General features: G+C 42.8%; 1 protein-coding gene across 1 annotated transcript in view; it reads right to left on the reverse strand.

Annotated features, from left to right (window-relative positions):
- Positions 1 to 335: 335 nt before the first annotated feature.
- Positions 336 to 24,367, reverse strand: part of boc (BOC cell adhesion associated, oncogene regulated) — a 34,341-nt gene continuing 10,309 nt past the window's right edge. Inside the window, exons 2-19 of the mRNA XM_060899827.1 lie at positions 20,736 to 20,857; positions 20,257 to 20,544; positions 14,179 to 14,325; positions 11,654 to 11,797; positions 9,902 to 10,195; positions 9,016 to 9,288; positions 8,558 to 8,823; positions 8,034 to 8,199; positions 7,883 to 7,945; positions 7,341 to 7,559; positions 4,255 to 4,433; positions 3,139 to 3,238; positions 2,934 to 3,056; positions 2,612 to 2,794; positions 2,235 to 2,440; positions 1,987 to 2,075; positions 1,706 to 1,821; positions 336 to 1,489 (exon numbers count right to left, since the gene is read on the reverse strand). Of these exons, the coding sequence (XP_060755810.1) occupies positions 1,362 to 1,489; positions 1,706 to 1,821; positions 1,987 to 2,075; positions 2,235 to 2,440; positions 2,612 to 2,794; positions 2,934 to 3,056; positions 3,139 to 3,238; positions 4,255 to 4,433; positions 7,341 to 7,559; positions 7,883 to 7,945; positions 8,034 to 8,199; positions 8,558 to 8,823; positions 9,016 to 9,288; positions 9,902 to 10,195; positions 11,654 to 11,797; positions 14,179 to 14,325; positions 20,257 to 20,544; positions 20,736 to 20,841 (3,090 nt within the window). The 5' untranslated portion in view covers positions 20,842 to 20,857 and the 3' untranslated portion in view covers positions 336 to 1,361. The remainder of the gene's footprint in view (positions 1,490 to 1,705; positions 1,822 to 1,986; positions 2,076 to 2,234; positions 2,441 to 2,611; positions 2,795 to 2,933; positions 3,057 to 3,138; positions 3,239 to 4,254; positions 4,434 to 7,340; positions 7,560 to 7,882; positions 7,946 to 8,033; positions 8,200 to 8,557; positions 8,824 to 9,015; positions 9,289 to 9,901; positions 10,196 to 11,653; positions 11,798 to 14,178; positions 14,326 to 20,256; positions 20,545 to 20,735; positions 20,858 to 24,367) is intronic.

Consider the following 24,367-nt stretch of genomic DNA (forward strand, 5'->3'; position numbering starts at 1 on the left):
GTTGCGGAATGTTTTTGGAAAATGGCGATTCACTATTTGGTACAGAGGATTCTGGGAAGGGTGAGCGGGCCACTTTATTTGCAGAAAGTGCAGTATTTGTCATTTGTGAAGCATTTGTCTAAATCACAGTTAGCCCACTTTATCGCAATATATGATTAATATGATCTTTTGATATTTAGAGGACACAGTAAAGTTTTCGGTCTTGCTGGAATATTCAATAGTCTCTTTAATGAAAACGCTAGGAGTATAACTAAATAGCTTTTAAAATGTGAAGAATTCTTAGTTTATGCATTGTGAAAGAATCATTGTCAACAGTTGAAAAATGAAATGAAACATTCACTGTAATGTCTTCAGCTTTATTTACATGCAGTAATGCTGTGTCATGTAACTACAACAGCCAGATACACTTCGAAAATGAGTTTTCCTTCATTTTTTTTTCAGTGTTCAGCACTTTGTGTGGAGGCTAATACTGATACAGTAGCGTTGTCTCTTTGTACAGTCTAGAGGAAACTGTAAATTATATGATTTTCAGTTTTCAGAATTTAGGGAGATTTCAAGGAACTAAATATATGATTCTTCGAGCATGCTTTTCATTGAAATTTTTTTTGTTTATAAAATGGTCAAATGAGATTAATGATTAGTCAAGAATAGACTGAACAAACAGACAACAAAATGAGATTGGAAGTAAAAGTTTACGTCACTCCATAAATCTGAAAATCTGTTTCTGAAGGTAGTTGTGTTCATTCTAGGTATTCCATTCGCTTCTTAAAAGCATGTAGTCAATATTACTGAAGGCAGGGTGTTTATACATTGCATACATTTGTTAATACTTTGTTAATGATGAAATACATATTTTTTAGTGATATATCTACAAAACATTTGAAAACTGGACCAGGAAGCTGAGCACCACCAGTAATGCAGATTCTCAAGCCCCATGTAGTGAGAATTTTTGGAAGAAACAGATTTTTTTCCGAATAACACATGAACATATACACTGATAAATACTGTCTTTTAAATGGTCTTTCATAAACAAATCTTGTGCTCAAGATCTTCATGTTAAAGCACTCTTTACAGTGTAGTGCTTTTTTTTTTTTTTTTTAAAGTAATGAATGATAGTGTTAACATTTCCAATAGCAAAACAGCATGAACGAGGAACTTCCTTTATCCTGGTGGTGACAAAGCAAACATACTGTAGTAATACACTTTTCTCTCATATAAACAATCCATATATACAACATAAAACTATTTACATGAGCATAAATATATAAATATAGTATCTTTAATACAAAAATAAATACTGTCTCTCTTCTGTTTTTGCTGTTTTTGTTTGTTTAATGTCCCCTGCACCCTCGTTTTCTTTTTCATCCATCATGTCGTATTCGCTCCTCTAGCTGGCTTTCACATTGGATCTTGACAACTTCCTGTTGTGTTGCGCCTTCAGCTGACGTCGTCAAGCATACAGCCTCTGATGCGGGTAACAGTGGCAAGTCTGGAGAAAATATAACTGCCATCAATGATAAATCAATAATCATTTTCCATTCATCCTGCCTTAGTAACGTGAGTGTTGTGGTGGATCTGAAGCTTATTCCAGGAACACTCAGGATACAGACGGAAGGTCATTGGAGGACACCATGCACACATTCGGATCTATGGGAAATTTAACAGCCAGTAAGCCTACTGGAATGGAATGATGTTGATCACTAACCTAAACACTGGGTAGCGTGGTTCTCCTGCACATGTTCGGGATGATCATGGCTCAGGAGCTCCATGGTAGAGTCGTCTGGCTCACAGCAGCCATCCTCTTCCACATGGCCAGGAACACTGTGGACAGCCAACACATCACGTTAGTCAAAGTCAAAATCGCCTCGTAATTCATATTTGAGTTGCAATTTAAAAAAAAAAAAAAAAAATCATAGCACTCATTATTCACACGGTTCTAAGCCTGGTTCAGAACCCCTAAAAGTTGGTTGCATTAATAATTCTTACCCCATGGAGTAGTGATAAGCATGGGCATGTCCATTGGAAAGACTCTGAGGCAAAAATGTGCCGTTTTCCATTTCACAGTCTGCAGCCTCCTGCAATAGAGACAGAATTTCAAGTTACTTATTCAGTTAAGGAAATATCTCCTAGGATAGTTATCAACACTAGCCTCAGTGGGAGTTTAATTTTCGTTCTAATCCAGCCTGTTTTAAGGTGATTAATCTTTCACTTTGCTGTACATGCTGAATGTGTACCTGGTGTAGTGCAGGAAGGCGGTGTATGTGATGTTTCCCGTTGGCAGTGTACTCTCCTTTGGGTGCGTACACAGTATGGCCAGGAGTCAGGTGGGAGTCTACAGGGCAGTGACCTACTAAAGCCATGCCCTGCATTGGCACCATGGTGTACTGGCAGGACGACAGTGGTGCAGTCACAGCTGGAAAGCACATATCTGTCGTTTGCTCTGAAATACATACGCATCAAGAATTAACAGCAGAGCTCGGCTATATCCAAAATCATACAAACTTAAAATACAAATATACTTCTGTTCTGTACAGGAAACAAAATAACCTGCTCGGAGATGTTAATAGTTAACATTAAGTTTTAAAGAATAGCTGATCAGTGGTACACTCACTCTGCTTGGCCCAGGCTCTCCACAGACAAAATGGAATGAAGGCTACGATGATGAAAACGAGGGCTCCTAGCACAACCACTCCCACTATGAGGTATGGTAAATCACTGGGGCGTGGCACAGGGCCTCCAACGTTTGGCCGGTGAGACGAAGTCTCTGGAGTTGTGTGCTTCTGATTGGGTCGGGCTGGAAATCCAAATTAAAATCTTTAGAGAACTGCAATGATGATGGACTCGTACAACTATATAGCAAGCCTGAGTGTGTTTCTGTGCGAGTGTGTAATGAGTAATGAGAGAGAGAGAGAGAGAGAGCATTAGGAACTCACCTTTCGTTTCTAAGATGACCACATTGCCAAACTCACTCACACCTCCCTCATTAAAACACTGCATCTTAATGTCATATGCTGTTTCAGGCTGCAGGCTGGTAACGGCATGCCAGTATCGGTCTCCTGAAAAACACAGCAACGAATTTAAGCTATTCACCCCTAAACACGTCACGCTCCCAGTGTTTAATCTTTTCACATGACTCACCCTCCACGACATCTCTCTTATAGTCACTGTCATTATCGCTGTCAGTGGGACGGTAATAGATGTAGAAGCCATAGATGGGGGTGTTATTCACTGGTGTGTACTGAGGAAAAAAAAGGTGCTTCTTTAGTAGCTGATGGTGACTCAGGCCAAGTTTACATTAGACCGTATCTGTCTCGTTTTCTTCGCGGATGCACTGTCCGTTTACATTAAAACGCCTGGAAACGCCGGGAAACGGGAATCCGCCAGGGCCCACGTATTCAATCCAGATCGTGTCTGGTCCGGTGCTGTGTAAACATTGAGAATACGCGGATACGCTGTGCTGAGCTCTAGCTGGCGTCGTCACTGGACAACGTCACTGTGACATCCACCTTCCTGATTAGCTGGCGTTGGTCATGTGACGCGACTGCTGAAAAACGGCGCGGACTTCCGCCTTGTATCACCTTTCATTAAAGAGTATAAAAGTATGAAAATACTGCAAATACTGATGCAAATACTGCCCATTGTGTAGTTATGATTGTCTTTAGGCTTGCCATCCTTCCACTTGCAAGTGGTAAGTGACTTGCGCACAGCGGCTCAGTCCCGAATCACTGCTCGTGCACTACACTCGCGCGCTCTGTGAGCTGCGCAGGGCCGGAGTGCGCAACCTCCAGAGGGCACTCGCTGTTCAGGGCGGAGTGATTTGGAGCGCAGCCGCTGAGGAGGAAGCGGTGAGCCGCACTGACACATTTCAACTTACGTGCTGAATTAGTCATGTGATTAGCGTATCCGTGTATTGGCGTTGCTGTGTGCACGCGAATCATGTATTGGCGTTGCTGTGTGCACGCTAATCGTTTTTAAAAACGTTAATCTGATGATCCGCTGATACGGTCTAATGTAAACCCCACCTCAGTAGTATGTTCAAGTTAAAGTCAAACCATTAAAAAACATAATGCTTATATATGACAGTATATATAAATTCACATTTCCCCATGTCATGTCTCTGTCTGCAGATTACAACTCAAAGAATTTAAGAAGCATTAATAGTTGAAGCACCTTATTTATAAAATCTACTTATAGACATATTTGAGAATTTTTAATAGTCTATAGAAACATGGTGTAGAATGAGACTCTACTCACAGTCCACTTAAGGATGATGGTGGTCTCATTGATGGCTTCAGAATAGGTGATGTAGGGGCCATCGACGGGCCGCTGGTTGGTCTGGTTGCTGCCCATCACTGTATAGGCTTTGGAGGGTGCACTTGGAGGACTCGCTCCCAACACGTTCACCGCCAAAACACGGAACTTATATGAGGTCCCTGAAATGCATAAACAACTAAGCAAAGACCTCATCTCATCTCATTATCTCTAGCCGCTTTATCCTGTTCTACAGGGTCGCAGGCAAGCTGGAGCCTATCCCAGCTGACTACGGGCGAAAGGCGGGTTACACCCTGGACAAGTCGCCAGGTCATCACAGGGCTGACACATAGACACAGACAACCATTCACACTCACATTCACACCTACGCTCAATTTAGAGTCACCAGTTAACCTAACCTGCATGTCTTTGGACTGTGGGGGAAACCAGAGCACCCGGAGGAAACCCACGCGGACACGGGGAGAACATGCAAACTCCGCACAGAAAGGCCCTCGCCAGCCACGGGGCTCGAACCCGGACCTTCTTGCTGTGAGGCGACAGCGCTAACCACTACACCACCGTGCCGCCATGTTACACCCACTGTGGGCTAAAATATTAAGTGGTCTAGAGCAGGAGTTCTTGCAATTCTTTGCAGGCAGGGACCCCTTTAACTTTAAAATAAATTCTATGGATACACACAGATTTTTCTAATAAGCTATTCAGATATCAACCTTAATACCTGAACAGAGCTTCTTACTGGTGTTGAGCTGCACTTTGTTGAAGATTTCAAATACCTTGGTTTGTATGTATCAAGCAACCTGGTTGACTTAAAGCGGCTTAAAAGCAAAGCTCAGGGCAACTTTTGGACCCTTGAAAAGTTTTGGAAGTCAACAGCTGACATCAAGCTAAAGATTTTATTGTTCAATGTGTCTGTTCTTAGCGTGCTACTCTATGGTTGAGGCATGGGTGTTGACATCTAACCTGTGTGCTTGCTTCTAGACATCTTTCAAAGACGATGCCTCTGAATCATGTTAAATATCAAACGGCAAGAGCATGTGAGTAACGAATCACCCTATAGGCTAGGGTGCGAGAGAAACAAACATCTCTAACAGTCAAGGAACAACAGCTTCACTGGCCTCAGAAAGATCTCATTACCAGGTTCGCTCTTTGAACCCCCGAACATGGTTGACGCACAAGAGGCGGGAAGAGGATGCTCTACTCAGGGTATACAGCAAAAATTTTATATCCCGATTCCGAAGTAACCCTAACATCTGGCGAAGTATGTGAAGCTACACAAGACCGAGCAGCCTGAGTGAAACCTGTGGCTGCAGCATGCAGATCACGGTCACCTTAAACAGCAGCTTTGATAAAAATGGATTTTGATTTCCATTCCAGTCAAATTTTTTTTTAGAAAAGTACACCTTTCCCTTTGCTATACTTTACACAATCCACTACAGCAGGGCTTTTCAAAGTGTGGGGCGCACCTCCCCTAGGGGGCGCCAGAGTTCTTCGGGGGGGCACAACGTGAGGAAAAATAAACCAGAATAAGTTACTATTGCGGACATTTAGCGAACTTCAGCTAGCCTTTACCAGAGACAAAATGGATCGATTTTTAGTACCTAAAGCTACAGTGAGTGAGGAGACAGAGTCTGGGCCAAGCAAAAAAAGGAAGTACGACCACAATTATTTATTTAAAGTTTGGATTTTCATGGACTGGATCTGAAGATGCTCCACTGCCACAGTGTGTTGTCTGCCAAGAGGTGCTAGCTAACGATGCTATGAGATGTTTAAAATGTGTAAAACAAGATGTTTAAAAAAAAAAGCACAAATGTTTAAAATGTGTAAAAAAAAAAAAGAGGTTTTAAAAAGCACAGATGTTTAAGATGTGTTTAAAAAAGAGGTTTTAAAAAGCACAGATGTTTAAAATGTGTAAAAAAGAGGTTTTAAAAAAGCACAGGTGTTTAAAATGTGTAAAAAAAAAGAGGTTTTAAAAAACACAGATGTTTAAAATGTGTAAAAAAGAGGTTTTAAAAAGCACAGCTGTTTAAAATGTGTAAAAAAAAAAGAGGTTTTAAAAAAGCACAGATGTTTAAAATGTGTAAGAGGTTTTAAAAAGCACAGATGTTTAAAATGTGTAAAAAAAGAGGTTTTAAAAAGCACAGCTGTTTAAAATGTGTAAAAAAAAAAAGAGGTTTTAAAAAAGCACAGATGTTTAAAATGTGTAAGAGGTTTTAAAAAGCACAGATGTTTAAAATGTGTAAAAAAAGAGGTTTTAAAAAGCACAGATGTTTAAAATGTGTAAAAAAGAGGTTTTAAAAAGCACAGATGTTTAAAATGTGTAAAAAAAGAGGTTTTAAAAAGCACAGATGTTTAAAATGTGTAAAAAAGAGGTTTTAAAAAGCACAGATGTTTAAAATGTGTAAAAAAGAGGTTTTAAAAAAGCACATATGTTTAAAATGTGTAAAAAAAGAGGTTTTAAAAAAGCACAGATGTTTAAAATGTGTAAAAAAGAGGTTTTAAAAAGCACAGATGTTTAAAATGTGTAAAAAAAAGAGGTTTTAAAAAGAACAGATGTTTTAAAATGTGTAAAAAAGAGGTTTTAAAAAGCACAGATGTTTTAAAATGTGTAAAAAAAGAGATTTTAAAAAAGCTCATATGTTTAAAATAAAAAAATACAAATGTGTACAACAACCATTTTTTAAAATACGAATGGAACATTAAGTATAGCAACAATAAAAATTGTAAGGGGGGGGGCGCTGTTGTTTATTTGCTCTCTGAAGGGGGGGGCGGACTCTCCCACACTTTGAAAACCCCTGCACTAGGGCTTCAAATAAATTCCGTTATGTCACTGGGATGAAGCATTAAAAATAATTTTTGCATTCCTTTCGAAAACCTAGTTTCAGGACCTACAATGTGTTTACTCAGTCCTGCCACCGTGTATGGACACTTGCTGGTTTCGAAAGTAATAGTGCATACACCACGCAAGCACTAATTAAAATTATGAATAACTCAGAATTTCTCCATCTACTCATCGAATGTGAAAGTAGAGGATGGACAATGATCATAAGAATGATGATAATGAAGCACACCTTTCTCCAGGCCTTTGATCTGTACAGAGAGACGTGATGGAGAGATGTTGTCCTCCGCTACCTCCCACTCGCCCCCGGCTCCTCCGTCCTTCCTCAGTTTCTTAAACTCCACTCGAAAGCACTGAATGGGGAAGCCCCGGTTCCCACGGGGGATCCATGTCACGTAAGCTGAAGTCTCTGATGCCGTGGTTACTGTCGGTCTGTCTGGAGCTTCAGGGGCTACAAGCACACGAACAGGGAGTTAAAATTAAGCGCAAATTCAGCGCTGCTCTTATGCATGCAAATGGTATATACACACACACACACACACACACACCATATCACACTTACTGTTTTCCTTAATTTGAGTTAGGATTGAAAAGAGGTCAAAAGACAGAGAACCAAAGTTAGTATAAAACAGACAGGTTTGATTAGCATATACTGTAGAGTTAACATGAAGTTGGTTACTGTTAGAACAGCTTAGTGTGGCGAGATCATAAAAAATTACAAAGTGCTCTACTTATGAATGCACAAAGTGTGTGCAACTTAATTCAACAACTTACGAGATAGACGTGACGGTGACACTGGCGTTTTGGGTTGCTCTACTGGTCCACTGGTCTTGCGTCCTAGAAACGTTGAACATTTATATTTATTAAAATGACAGGAGGTGTTTTCACATGCTCACGGAGTTGGATCTAAGTTAAGCTGCATTACCTTTCCCAGTTCGGAAGGTCATCATGGCAGGTTGACCCAGTCCAGCGCAGTTCCTCGCTGCCATCTCGACTTCATACAGGCTAGCTGGCTGCAGTTTAGCCAGAATCAGCTTGTGCTCCAAACCAGAAATGTTCTTTATGGTCCACTCACTGAGCGAGTCACCAGCCTGACAGAAAGAGCAAGAGAGGAAATACAAGTTATATAATAAGACATTGACATTTTTGCATTCCTATACAGAATTGCCAGAAACGCTGATACTGCAAACAAAAAATCCTAACAGGCAAACTGAATTTTACCACAAAAACACTATGGGTATGTTGGTAGACCGCACAGCTAAGTTCTTTTAGCAACAATAGTAAAAGAGTGAGTCATAAATCCAATGTGACCACTATTTAATAATAGGCAGCTCTTCCAATTATTTTAACGGCCAAAAACACCGCAATCCCTCATTATAGATTTCTGTTGGCTTGTGAATTCAAAGGTTTGCTTAGATAAATTCAGTATTCAGTGAAATGCACTTTTACCTTCCTGTACTTGACAACGTATTCCAGTATGGGTGCCCCACCATTGTCCCGAGGCTCCCAGATGAGCTCATAGTAGTCGGCCGTGCCTGTGCGTGGCTGGCTGAGGATGACCGGGGCCTCAGCCGGTGACACATTCCCAGGGATCTCTGAGCAGTCAATGAAAAGTTCTGTGCTGGGTGCCACGGGCCGAGCAGGAGGGTGCTCTCGCAAAACCTGGTCAGGGCTCAGCGGCCGAATGCGGGGCAGCCGACCCGGTCGCGAGGGCGCTAAGAGCAGACGAGATTAGAGCAGATTTAACAGAGGGACAGCGAGAAGCGCATTTTCACTTTGGCATAAAACTAGTACAGAGAGTGAGTGAGGGAGAGAGAGAGAGAGAGAGAGAGAGTGAGATCATCTCCACAGACATATCAGACTTGGACACCACTCTTTTAGTTTCCTATAGACTTAAAGGTACACACCAGCAGGCACAGTGAGGAGTCGTGTGGCAGCCTGGGCTCCACCCACCCAGTTCTCAGCCATGCACTGGTAGACTCCGTCGTCCTGCGGGCCCACATTTTGGACGCGCAGCATGTTTGAGGAGAGGCGGTGATGTGATGATGGAGTGATTGTTTGAGCATTATGGAGCCAAACCACGCTGGGCTCCGGATTTCCCCGAACCTGACAGTTGATCTTCACTGTGTCGCCCCACGCTGGCTCCTGATGCAGCAGCACCACCCGCACCTGAGGGGGCTCTGAAAGAGGACACAGGAAAGTGAGTAGTCTGTGTGAGGGAGCCGCGATATATAGATGGATGTGCATCCAAGAATTTATAAAATACAGTGTTTATTACAGACCTGTTTCACAGATTTTTTTTGTCATTGTCTGCGAATATGATTCTCTGGCTTTGTCTCTCCCTTTTCCCTTTCTCTCCTCCACACTTTCCCTTTCTCTCTCTCTCTCTCTCCCTCTCTCTCTTGCTATTTCTCTTGTACTTGATGGTTGGCTGCTAAAGAAACAGCAAGTGCTCATTAGGGCAGCAGCAGAGTTGGTTTAATCAATCACATATGGCAAGAGACAACCCTACTAAAACAACCTCATTTCTGTCTCAACGACTCCAAATTCTGCCCACACACGCTACTCTCATCTTTCAAAATGGCATCAGTTATTAAACAGATACAACACGCTATCCAGAATGAATGCTAATCCAAACTCCTTACACTTCTGCCTGTTTTGCTCTGTGAGAAGTATAAAATGTAAAATAGTCTTTGCAAGCTTAGTGGATAAAAGAAAGGCGTAACTAGTGCAGACAGCGTGTCCCGTCAGCACGCACATTCTGTGTTGTCCCTGCATGACCTGAGCACTCACCGATCACTTGGACATTGTAGAGAACAGTTGCTGTTCCAGGAGAGCCCATGCCGTTGTGGGCGTGGCAGGCGTACGTGCCTGAGTCTCTGTCACTCACAGCGTCAATCAGCAGATTGCTGAGTAGGAAGCGAGTGTTGTTTTGAGGGCTTAGTTCTCGACCGTCTTTTGCCCAGGTGACCTGAGGAGTTGGGGTGCCACTGGCTACACACTCGAGAACCAACCTGTGGCCTTTACGCACTGTCATGGAGCGCGACGCTGGTGGGTAGATGATTCTCGCTGCCTCGGATGTTGAACCTGCACAAAAGAAACACAGCTTAGTGACCACAGCTGCTGAGAGTGTGACTCTTTTGGGATTGTTAAGGATGTATTAGCGAAACAATATCTGTACCTGCTAATTTTTTGGATAAACACAATCAATGGTTAATTTTAAACTCTTCACAAATCTCATCTCATCTCATCTCATTATCTCTAGCCGCTTTATCCTGTTCTACAGGGTCGCAGACGAGCTGGAGCCTATCCCAGCTGACTACGGGCGAAAGGCGGGGTACACCCTGGACAAGTCGCCAGGTCATCACAGGGCTGACACATAGACACAGACAACCATTCACACTCACATTCACACCTACGCTCAATTTAGAGTCACCAGTTAACCTAACCTGCATGTCTTTGGACTGTGGGGGAAACCGGAGCACCCGGAGGAAACCCACGCGGACACGGGGAGAACATGCAAACTCCGCACAGAAAGGCCCTCGCCGGCCACGGGGCTCGAACCCGAACCTTCTTGCTGTGAGGCGACAGCGCTAACCACTACACCACCGTGCCGCCCCGCTTCACAAATTAAAAATATAAATGTATAATTACGTACTTGTCTGAATCTGAATTTTATTAGAAAAGGTCTAGCTGTTGATTACTAATTAGACACTTGGGGCATATGCAACTTACAGTACTGAGCAAAAGTCTCAGGTCCCGTATTTTTTATTTTTTTTTATATATAAACTTTGTTATAGATTTCTATTTTATGACTTCTACATTATCGAGTCAGTACAAAAACATTTTAGAGTCCAAACGTTTGTTTTCCAGCACAAAATTAAATGTTACAGGAAAAAAAAAATGTTTGTATCTGAGCAGCATATTCCATAAAAGAGCACTTTTCAGATTAAAAAAGAAAACATAATGAAGGCTGCTGGGTTTCGGTGCAAAATGAAGAAGCGAGTGTGACAGTCAAAGTGTCCAGAAGAACTGTGGCTGGTTCTGTAAGACGCTCAGTAAAACCTACAGCTCATTTCTGCATAAAACTGCACTCACTGGACCTCAGACTACTATTTTTTTTTAAGCAAAGGGCCGTCTCACACCAAATATTGGCTTTGTTTGATTTATTATGTCTTACTGCTTCCTGTTTATAGTACTTTTTTAATGTTGAAACATTTCATTTCATTATTTTTACGCCATTTTTGGTCGACAGCATTTCTTTATACGTCACTAAGACTTTTGCACACTACTGTGTATTTAAATCGGGGTCATCAACCGACCACTTCATCACAAACTGATGTCTTATTTATAGCAATGAACTAATCGCTAATGTTTAAGTATAAAAATTAATTGTTGCCACCATTCTGTTAATTGCTTATCCAGCCCTTCCTAAACAAATAATTTTATGAAGCCGGACCATTTAAACTGAACACCCCTGATTTGTTAAATGTTAAGAAGTAAAACAGTGTAAGAACACAGGCGTTTTTTTGTGTGTGCACTCACGGCGTATGCGCAGACGGTCAGTAGAGGTGGAGGTCTTGATCTCCTCGGTGACTGGATTGTAGGCAGCGCATTTATAAGGCCCTTCATCCTCCTGGGTGGCGTTGGCGATCTGCAGGTTCCCTGATGGCATGATGAGGTAATTCCCTATAGTGACAGCCACAGGTCATCACTTCACCAACACACTCAGCAAACACAAACCAACTGCACTGAAGACTGTTCAAACCATAGACATATAAACATAGACACCGCATTCTGCGTAGAATCATACGTCATCCTCGCCACCATATTGGATGTGGCAAAGTGGAGATTCTTCAACCGTCTCTGGTATAGCGTCTAGACAGTAGCCGAGAATAAAGATGCCTCATTCATGTGCTGCGTTTAACTGTACCAACAGGTTTACCGTCCAAACGAGATCACATGGGATTACCTTTCACAGGTGAGACTGGAAAAATACTTTTCAATACTGTTCCTTCAGTCTTCAGTTTCCCAGCTCATCTCCACCGGGGAGGTGTAGAGTTATAAGCAGTGAGAATTAGATAATACAGTGCCACACTATGATGAACGTTTTTGAACGTATGATGAATGTTTTTAACCTTTCTGAATGTGAAGGAATCAGTGATGTATTTTGTTTTGGTATGATGTTAGAACCTGGCCGAACTCAGTTTGGCGGTCATTCAGCTCACTTTATTCAACGAGAGTAGGTCTGTGTGGTGACTCAATAAATAAAACAGTACATTTTTATTTTCATTCACTATTTCCAGTTTTTCCACTATTTCCATCATTTATCATATTCAGTCTTGTAGGTTGGTTATTGTGGCCTCAGGTTTTGGTAGCTTGCTACGGTATGCTGACTGATTAGCTTACCTGAGCTATCTATCGCGTATCTGTCACTAGTTTGCAGTGTACAGGGTATTTCGCACATTATTTATAACCATCACATTAAAAGTTATATGTGTTGTTTTGATGCCTGTTTGTTTCCCAAATATATACGTGTGTGTCTTAATGGGTGAATAAAAGGCATCGAGTTAAATATTATTGTAGAAAGGGGCTTTATGAAGTTCAGTCCATTTACTTGCGTTGGTTTACGGGGAAGATTTGCCACATCAAATATGGCGGGCACTCTGACGTATCCCAGCAACGGGCCACCAGCTCAATGCGGCGTCTATGTTTATATGTCTATGGTTCAAACCACAAAGCCTCTTTTTTTTTTTTTTAATCTGATAGTGGACAGTGGAGCTAACTGTCAGAACAGGTTAGAAAACTAATACTCAAAAGAATGAAAAAAAAAGTGTAATAAATAAAAATTATTTACTGAATGCAAACTAGAAACAGTGACTCTGAACCGAACAGAAATAAAATAAAAATGCAGACAAACACTGCTTTTCATTGTCATTTTCCATTTTCCTGTTTTACATACAATCCTTGACTGCTCTTTCTACTTTTACAGTCTTTCATTTGTTGGATCAGACACAATTTAAAATCTCATCTCATTATCTCTAGCCGCTTTATCCTGTTCTACAGGGTCGCAGGCAAGCTGGAGCCTATCCCAGCTGACTACGGGCGAAAGGCGGGGTACACCCTGGACAAGTCGCCAGGTCATCACAGGGCTGACACATAGACACAGACAACCATTCACACTCACATTCACACCTACGCTCAATTTAGAGTCACCAGTTAACCTAACCTGCATGTCTTTGGACTGTGGGGGAAACCGGAGCACCCGGAGGAAACCCACACGGACAACATGTAAACTCTGCACAGAAAGGCCCTCGCCGGCCACGGGGCTCGAACCCGGACCTTCTTGCTGTGAGGCGACAGCACTAACCACTACACCACCATGCTGCCCCTACAATTTAAAATATGTTGTTCAAATAAATTACTAAAACTAAAATAAAAGTTATCTGTAAAAAAATTTCAAGAAAATTAAAAATAAACCATTTGGAAAAAAAAACAAAAGAGAAAATTAATACAACTAACAGAACCTTCAGTAAAAATAAATAAAGAGAGAGAATTAATAAATCTAAACAGAAACCATCTGCATATAAGTCGCTAAAAATGCACTAAAAATGAATTAATTAAAATTGAATCTAATTTAACAATTAACTTCTGTAACACCAGTGTTAGACTTCTCCTGACTCTACTTTAGGAACAGTAACTTATAACATTACATGAAAGATGCACAGGCCACTAGGGGGCGCCAAAAATTCTGTTTAAAGGAAAAAAAAAACCCCGCCAGACAGAGAACTCACTAATGGAGAGGCTGCAGCTGCCACAGGGTTACATACCAGGCATGGCATGAAAGGAAGATTTACAGATGGCATAAATAATTGGAGAAAAAAATTAAAAGTATTCCCATGTTTCAGCTTATTCCTGATAAGTGGCTTATCAGCATGTAAGCGATAGGAGGGTGCAGATAAAACGGCCAGCATTCCAGCAAAATCAGGCTCTCAAGACAAGCCTGAGATAGAATGAGGTAGGAGTGAGAGAGAACTGATGGAAAGTTGCAGAGATTTTGAAGTTTTTACCTTTAGATGTTTCGAGCCACTCCTGCTTGACGCTGTAGCGGACCTGCGCCTGGGGCTGGCTCTCGGGTAGATGACACTCGATCACCGCTGTGTTCCCTTCGTCCACCTCAATCTCCTGCTGGTCATCCGGCTCAAAGTCTCGCAGCTCTACACACACACACACACACACCAGGTAACTAAAAACACAACAAATTCACGTCCAGCACACTACAGAAATAAACACAAAGGTAAATGAGTAAAATAAACAAGTACAAGGAGTAGATAAAGGAAAAGTCTAAAGTCAAACAAATTAAATGTTTATACTGAAATATTTGTGATGTGGTTATTGTTTTTTTGATCCTGACACTATTTTGTTGGTCAGCGCTGCATTTCTGATATTCTTGTGGGCATGCGGTGTTTGTGACACTGTTGTTGCTAGCACAGTTAGAATTGTGTTAAACTCATTTTCCAGTGACATCCATCATCATCGTCATCATCATATTAATGAGAAATACAGTACAGTGTTAAAATAATGGAGATGCTTCCTGAAAGTCCCAGAATGCAATGCAGCTATACGACATTGAATTAAGGCAGGGACTCGGCTCAGCTAGTTAGCGATCTATGAGATGATGACCGTGATGGTGCTGCATGAGAGTTGAAACTGATGTGTTTGAGCAGATGAGGAGCTGGACTAGTCTGGCTAACGCGACTTCAAAGCTCTGCGAGCATTTGGTCTGGCAAAGATATTAAGCCCAACCGTTTCCCAAAGGCGTGGTTGACCCGCCTCCCTGAAATGCCTCAGTTTGCTACTGGTCGAAGCCAGAAAAGGCTGTGATGAAGCTTAAACCAATCACATCACTCTTTCCTCTGACGTATGTGACGCGACGGAAACTGCTGGAGTAACAGGAAGAAGATAAATACCTCCAGGGCTGCTCTTTGCTCCGTTTTCAATGAGAACTTCCCGTTGAATGCTTTCAATACAGCATCTACCGCTGTGTCAAAGGCTTGCCGCTGCTCCATGTTCGTAATGTGAATGAAGCGCTTCCGGCATAGATTCTGTAAACAATCTATGGCTTCCGGTCGCAGTTCTACTACGTCACTGCCTTGAACACGCCTCTACCCAGGGCCGTTGGAGATGCTCAAAGTTGATTGGCTCCCGATTTTTCGGGAGCTTGGAAGAGCTGGAGATAGCTTGCCTTGCCAGACTAAGCTCGCAACAGGCCCTCGTGTTGCGTCACACTTAGGATGGGCGGGCCCAGGCTAGAGCTGGACAGACCAAAGGACTAAAGTGCCGCTGCATCATTCTGTTTATAGAGGGGTGAAGCGAGGACCAAACCCCACTACAGCACTATCAGCAAGTAGCACAGAAGGTAATGCTAACTAAAATGAAAACAGACCAACCAAATTTGTCAATTAAAGTTTAAACTAAAAAATCAAATATAATATAAACTATAAACATCATTTTAGATCACCTTGGAGTATCGGAAAATTGTATTCTCTGAACAGAAACGTGGAGCGTCAGTGCATGTCGTTTTGAGCTTTCAGTAGGATATCAAATGTGCACACACCCAATAGCCTTAAGACACCGAGCCAGAAAGTCTGCCTGCTCTGACCTCTCATTTGGCCGTGAGCTAAAATGAGGTCAAAGGCCAAAGGTGATCTTCTTCTTGAGTTTCAGCAAAAGAAAACCAGTCTGGACTGCAATGAAACACAACTAACCCTGGGTGCTTGTGAATGTTTTCCTTTAGAGATTGAGAAATATTTTTTTCCTCTTCTAACAATCAAAAATTTCTTCTCTAATGAAAACAGGCCAGTTTCATTGTTCTGAGGTTATATGAACGCTTGTTTTTCATTGGGTTTTATTGCATTCTTTGGCAATTGTGAAGTCTCTCAGTCATGCAGAGCTACGATGAGTCAGGGTGGAACTGCGTAAGGTTCCGAGTCCAAAACATAACTCAAGACTGGAGAAACGGAAACACAACTAGCTGTGTGCTCGACTTGCCTGGCTCACGTTATCATTTTCAGTGCTTTCTTCAGCAGTTATGTGAGTTAGTTTTGCTTTCAAAGCTCTTATAATATGCTTTTATATTGGTGATATAACATCTTATAACATCTATGTACTATATGGTGGTTAAAAAATAAAATAACACACTTGTGTTCCAAGACTTTGGTATAATAAATTGCTAGTGCTTGTACACACATGCACTAGTGCACACACACATACACACCATTCCAAAGAAGATGAGCATCCCAGGATGTGTTCAGACTGGGTGCAGGCTGGGGGTTGGAGGGTGGAGAAAGGCAGTGTGACGCTCCGTTTGCTAAATCAATCAGGGCCTTTTTATAGCTCCCCCCTGCCTGCCTCCCGAATTCCACCCAGCACACCTTTAACCCCCTCCTGCTCCAACCCCCACGCTCCAAAACACATACATTCCTGCTCTCAGTACCCCCACATGACTCAGTCTCAGGTGGGCCAGGAGAGAGAGAGAGAGAGAGAGAGAAGGAGAGGACACTGGTATGTTTGTTAGACAAAGTACGTCTGTTATTAAAGGAACACTCTATCGTTTTTCAACCCGAAGTATTCCTTTAAAGTCTGGTGTACAGTGAGCTGTTGAGTCGCTATCTGAAAAGAGCAGACAAAGGCAAAGTTTTGTGTATGTGTGTGTGTGGAGGATGAATGTGTGCATTGTGTGTGAGAGGTACACTCAGAGTATGTGTGTGTCCTGGAGAGCCAGAGAGCAGGAGATGCTGGGAGTCACTCAGGATTAATGGTATTTATGAAAATGGATCTGCTTTGCTTCCAACTCATCTTGGCAATCGTTTCATATGCGCTGCAGGCTTTCTTAGCATTCATCATTCTTGTGTGTGGGGAGTTGTGGAGCCTGTGTGTGTGTGTGTGTGTCCTTGCTCCTGGGAAGACTGGAATATGACATTAAAACTGACTCAGAAAGTAGCTACAGTCTGTATCACATCAGAGAAGTGTGTGTGTGTGTTTAGTTACTAGGTAATCTAGAAATGATAAAAACAAATCAGACACTGTGTAGCCCTGCATTCACACTACCAAGCAACAAGGTTTTTAGATTTTATTAGCTTTGCCATAGCAAGATCTATATATGTACATACATTATGGCTGGGAAACCACTACAGCTTGCGCCAATTACAGTGGCCCCATTGTACCGAACCTGCATGTCTTTGGACTGTGGGGGAAACCGGAGCACCCGGAGGAAACCCACGCGGACACGGGGAGAACATGCAAACTCCGCACAGAAAGGGCCCCGTTGGCTGCGAGGTTCGAACCCGGAACCTTCTTGCTGTGAGGCGACAGTGATAACCAGTGTGCTGTTTGTAGTATCACATTCAGCAACCGTTACTGTTCTGATAAGAAACACTAGTAATTATATATACGGTGAAAACTAGTTGTTTAATTTACAGCTTCATACAAACCTTGTTTGTAGATTAAACTTTGATTACCAAACTGTACTGGCTACTGAGACCCCAACGATCTCTGAGTCTTCCTTCCAAGCTTTATTGTTCTTTATAACGTCTCCATATTGAAAGACCGTACTGTAGTGTATACGACAGGATGAAATGAAACCAGGGTTATTAAACAGTAAATGGGAACTAACTGCAAGTTTTGTGTGGGGAACTGAAATAAACATCAGCCCACATTTTCCATGGGACAGGTTCTGAGGAATCATTCGAGCCAGTCGTGTGGATTTGTCATTTCTGGATCATATCAAATTTGCACAGAACTGAGAAAATCTCTATTTGAATGCTGCCTGTCACTGAAATCGCGGCCCCTTGTCGGAGAAGTACAGTAAAGATGAAAGGTCGCTTGTCGCTTGCTATTGTGAACGCAGGTTAAAAGCAAGCGCGAGAGCAACTCAGCGGGTGATTGCCATCAGAGCTCAGACTGAGTTTGTAGCCCATTATATGCACCCGTGAGACGCGTGATAGGAGTGTGTGTTGGCTCACAGGCGAGGGAGGCTTGCTTGTCTCTAGAAGAATTCGAGTGGAGAGGTTGAAATAAAACACAGCCGTCTCCCCGGTGGGAGTGAGCTCAGACAGGATTCCTACAGCGGCAGATACCAGGGAGAGCCAAGCTCTTTCACAGAGTAAAGACAAATGAGAAAAAAAGCCACGCAAGTGAAATATGGAGACAGGATTGTGCACACACGCACGCACGCACACACACAAACACAGAGCCTCCCAAAAGACTTGTTCTCCTCTTTGGATGATGGAAGAGGGGTCTTTATTAAATTAGGCTCTGGCTAAAATTCCACATCTGCAGCTCCATCAGCCTGATTCATAGGGGAGAGGAGCCTTATCACTTCCATCTGATACACACACACACACACACACATCCTACCTCCTCGTTTTTTATGTTTCAGGAAATGGGAGTCTGAAAGAAAGAGAGAGAGAGAGAGAGAGAGGCACTGAGGGTCCAGGGAGGCAAGAGGAGCGAGAGAAAAACAAAAAAAAGGAATGAAGGAAAAAAAAGAAAAACGGGAGGGGGGGAGAGACAAGGGACTGAAAGTGCTCTTTGAGTGGAGCGAAATTTAACGCTCCATAAAATACTTGGAGAGGAGAAGCGGAGAAGGGAAGGGGAGATGATGGAAAGTGTTTTTGTCTCATTTGTAGAGGTCGGGATGGAGACAAAGACCTCATCGTGTCTCATCTTCATACTGGTTCCTGTCTCAAATAGCTGCAGAGTCACAGCATGTCCAGTCATAGCATTTGTCATAAATACACATTTGCTTTGCCACTCTCTCTCTCTCACACACACACACACACACACACACACACACACACACACACATTGCACAGAGAAACAGAAAACTCTCCCCACACACACCCACACACAATCCAGAGGAATGCAGTGGAGAACAGGGAGGAGGCCCTGCACTAATGGGCCTGTGTCTCCACACACACACACACACACACACACACACACACACACACACACACACAGGTTATATTACACACCCCTCCCTATGTTGGCCCCAGCACAGAATGGCCAACAGTCCACACGCGCACGCACACACACACACACACACACACACACACACACACACACACACACACACACACACACACACAAAACAGCACTAAGAGCACTGGACTACAATCTGGCACGTCACCACTGTACACAACCACCGCACACACTCCATCACTGTCCAACACAAGCACCAGCGCCAAACCCTGCTGAACTAAAACTGCATCGCTGCTGCTCACACACACATTCTCAAACATGGACCCTGTGTCAGTGATCACGGGGGAATCATTTTAAATGTTACTGATCACGTCGCGAAACAATCTTCTATTTTATCAGCCTTAAGCTATAAAACTCATACCAGCCCTATTGGGATGGTATGAGTTTTATATGAACAGGTGGGGTCATGTAATTACTATCTCTGAGATTTTATTCCAGCCCAAATCTGTTCTAGACTCTGTATGTGTGTGTGTGTGTGTGTGTGTGTGTGTGTGTGTGTGTGTGTGTGTGTGTGTGTGCACGCGCACGCATCATAAAAGATCACATAAAATGACCAGGAGAAAACCTCAGGTAATTTATATTTCATCTGAACTGAACTCTCATTAAATATTTCCTTATATCCTGTTGGAAAAGATGCTTTGCATTTTTTTCTTGAGTATAGACATTCCAGGAAGCACTCACTGTTCTCCATAAACCAAAATGTTGCCAAGTATCATCCAAGTTTAAAATGCCAAGCGATAAATTATGGGTTACTTTTAAAAATGATGTGTTAGAGAAGTGGTTTAGGGTAAGTTATTGGGTTGTGTTATGTTATGGTTGTGTGGCAGTTATCAAAATGGACAAAACAATCAGTTGGGTGTGTGTAGTAGAGAAAATGTTGTCGTGACAACTAAGACAGTCACATGGTCACAACCACAAGGTCAATCATTCATCATCATCAGGTGAGTATGTTGGAAAGAAAGAAAGAAAAAACATGACCCACTGTGGCAGATCAAATATTCTCATCTGTTAATCTTTTACCTTATTGGTATTTCGGGTTCTCACTAGGACCTGGGTTCTAATCGTCCTGACACCGCATCATGTTAGTAAGTAAGTTGTGTACTCACTGGCTGCAGTGACGTTAGCAGGCATGCTAGCTCTGGCTCCGGCGCCGGTCCTGGCCACACACTGGTATCGTCCCAGCATACCGTTAGAGAGGGAGGGGATAAAGAGTGCGTCTGGCTGCATCACCACGCCCAGCTCGGCCTCGTCGCCATCCACAAACAGCTCACGGCCATTCAGGCGCCAGCTGATACGGGCCTGAGTGGGTCGGGCACTGCATCTCAGGGTCACACTGCCCCCCAGTTTCTGCACCACGGACAGCGGTTCCTCCGTGAACACTGGGATGTCGTCATCTGGGATGTCAGAAGGAGAAAGAAATAGGCTAAAGGTGTGACTTCTCTTTGAATGACGTTTACAAAACTGTTTGGGTTTGTGGTTTAATGAATGGAATCCCACATCATTTACATCACATAAGACCACTTGAGAATACCTGATTTGGGGACCTGGGATTTATATAACTGTAGGTATGAAGTGGGAAGCTTACCATTGAGAGCAGAAGCAACCTGCAGACAGCACAGAAGAGCTGAACACACAGCACAAAGCACCTGAAGCCTCCGATGCCACGCTATTCGGGCTGCCATTCTCGACATCTTCCATACACCACCTCTGCCACAGAGAGAGAGAGAGAGAGAGAGAGAGTCAGTCTATCAGCTAACAGCTCAAACAAACCAGAATAGCAAGATGTAAACACAGGCAGTTTACAAAACTCACAAAAATGATCTAACAAGCGTCCTAACAAAGCCTTTCTGTCAGAAATAAAACCAAACACACAATCCCAACCCCTGACTCACTTACAGAGTCAGCAATGGACAAATTAGTAGCCTGGGAGTATCAGTAGTATCAGTTATACAAATACAGCTAAAAATCAGTCACCGTATAACTCTCCTACTAGCAGAACACAGTCACTTCATGGTTAAACTTCCAGAGAAAATAAAAACCCCTAGTCAGACTCAAGGAATATTTTGATATGCAATACAAGAACAGAACACAACACCTCATAAAAACAAGACTTTCAATGACGGCGTAGTCTAGTCCAGAAGGAATGAACTAAAGTGGGCCACCTTGCGCAATAAATGTTGCAAGCTATATACACTCTATATACAGTATATACAAGCTATATATATATATAAGCTATATACAGCCTAGGAATACCGACCTATTTGCCAGAAAGAATCCAAAACGGCGAGGAATTGACTGAGAAGAAGCGATTTTTGTTGAACTGCTCATTAAGGCTGAATTAGTCCATAACTTCATAAATAATTGTAATGAAGCAAATCTGGGTATTAGTTATATACACCCTAGGTACCCCTACCCAGGGTGCGATTTTTCAAAAAACCAGAAGGGGGGATGTTTTTTTTTTTAATCATGAAACGTCACAAAATTAAGGTAACAATAGGCTAACAGCTCAATAACATCCGATGATATCAAATGAATAACACTAAATGAAAACGAACACTAAACCAGAGATAGTAAATTCATCTTCCTATCTCTCTGACTAAATACACGAACACTAACACAACAAAGTTCGCATTGCTTGTCGCGTTGCTGTGATGTTTCTCTCCCTCCGGATTAAATGGACAGTGACTCGAAAATCACTAAAATACATGAATACTAAATGAACAGTTTGCTCTGATGGCGCAGTTCACATTGTGCCCAGCTTTCCGATTTAAACTGTTTTTTTCTCATCCTTATACTTCCTGTTTCATGGACTGTAACGGATTTGCTTATTTAGTAATTTTAATACAGAATTTACTTTGAAATTATAATCAGACACTCCAACGCCCCCCCTAAAAAAAAAAAATCGGCCGTGAAAAAGGCGGCATCCGCCAAAAGGCGCGCTGTTTGCATCCCTGCGAGAACGCAAAGATATTGTTATTATCTACAATGTATCTATTTGCTGGGGACGTTCGTGAACATCAAAGCTGCCACTTCGGGTCATTTTGAAAGTGAGTGCAATGTAGACCATAGAAAACTGTGTCACAACATGCCTGTCATGTCAACTTTTTTTTTTTGTCTGTTTGTTTTATTGACGGGGTTGTCCCCGAGGATTTTTTTTTCAGCAGAGATAAAAACCAGAGGGGGGGATGATCCCCACCATCCCCCCCAGCAAATCGCACCCAGCCCCTACCTTCATACCAGAAAGAATCAAAAATCAGTGAAGAATTGAGAGAGAAGAAGCAATTTGTGTGGAAACTGCTCGTTAGGGATTAATTACTCCATATCTTCATTATTAATTGCAATTATGCAAATTTGGGTAGAAGCTATATGCACCCCAGGCAGGCCTACCTTCCTGACAAAAAGAATAAAAATCGGTGAAGAATTGAGAGAGAAGAATTGATTTTCGTGAAATGTGGATGACACCGGATGGACAACGGACAATGGACGGACAACAGACAACACATGATGGCATAAAGTTCATCGCCTGTTGGCCGGATGGGCTAATAATTATAATGAATTGCTGACTTTTAGTTCAGGGCACAAACACAATGTACTACATGAAAATGATCATTAGAAGAGAATAAGGACTACGACCACACAATCATCCCATCCCACCTCATCTCATCTCATCTCATTATCTCTAGCCGCTTTATCCTGTTCTACAGGGTCGCAGGCAAGCTGGAGCCTATCCCAGCTGACTACGGGTGAAAGGCGGGGTACACCCTGGACAAGTCGCCAGGTCATCACAGGGCTGACACATAGACACAGACAACCATTCACACTCACATTCACGGTCAATTTAGAGTCACCAGTTAACCTAACCTGCATGTCTTTGGACTGTGGGGGAAACCGGAGCATTCGGAGGAAACCCACGCAGAGACGGGGAGAACATGCAAACTCCACACAGAAAGGCCCTCGCCGGCCACGGGGCTCGAACCCGGACCTTCTTGCTGTGAGGCGACAGCGCTGACCACTACACCACCGTGCCGCCCCCACATTCATCCCCTTACTGGGAATTCATTTTTCTTAGTCTCTATTATATACACATGGTATATTATATAAACCTTTAACTCATTCGCTGTATGTTATTACATTGTAAGCTACAACTTTTTAGCCTCATTATTTAGATTTCTAAGCAAACAAAACAGCACCCTGGAGCTTGTACTTGTCCGGCGAGAGAGATAAAAGATCTATCATTTGTCCACCTCTGAAAGTGGTCCAGTAGTTTGGATATTATAAAAAAGAAACTGTAAGTGAGATTGAAGTGCTTTAATGAGAGTATTTCCTTTCATCTTGGGAGCATACAGCCCTGTTGCGCCCGCACCCTCTCGCCGTGTTGTTGAGGCGGGCGCCGGGATGGTGGAGCCGAAATCTGAGCCGCCCCTCACTCAGGTGTAACTGATACAGGTAGAGGCCCGGAGAGAGGCTCAAACAGAGACTGCATTATTCATCCAAAGCACAAACACGGGGGGGGCTGGGAAGAGATGGTCAGTCTATTAACAGTTAATGCAGGAAGGAGCTTCTCTCTCTCTCTCTCTCTCTCTCTCTCTCCCCCCCCAACTGCCAAGTTTCCCGAATTCTTTCCTGTCAGGTTAAACTAACAACTTCCCGTCAGGATGAGGAGGGTGGTCCATTGCTCCCAAATTGCAAATCTCTCTCTCTCTCTCTCTCTCTCTCTCTCTCTCTCTCTCTCCTTCATACCCATCTATAATTTCAAACTAAATGATTAATGACACTTCGCAGAACAACTCAGAGCTCCAAACATGGCTGGGCAGAGACGAACAGGAGTCTAAAAGAGAAAAATAAATCCTTCTTGCGATGTGGACCTGTCTGAGTTCCAGAGCCATTAGCTGTTCGCCAGAGTTTCTCACACCAAACAGAATGCACTGCATTTACAGACTTTAGGGTCGGCCCTAAACAAATGTTTTCCTTCCCGATGCCAAAAAACAAACAGAACGTCACACCGACTGAACGGAGCTCACCAGAGACACGGTGCAGTTCTGGGCTTTTCCGAAACAAGAGGCTTGTCTTTCTCATTTATGTGAGTCCAGCCACACACACAAACTTTTTTTGTATCTCTTTACCCGAGCGGAAAGGACTTGACACTGAAACTTCATCTCCAGGGGGGAAGCATAACAAGTAAGCAGAGCTCTTGTCCATCTGAGCAAACAGTCAACA

This window comes from Neoarius graeffei, chromosome 19 (assembly GCF_027579695.1).
Source record: "Neoarius graeffei isolate fNeoGra1 chromosome 19, fNeoGra1.pri, whole genome shotgun sequence".
NCBI lineage: Eukaryota > Metazoa > Chordata > Actinopteri > Siluriformes > Ariidae > Neoarius > Neoarius graeffei.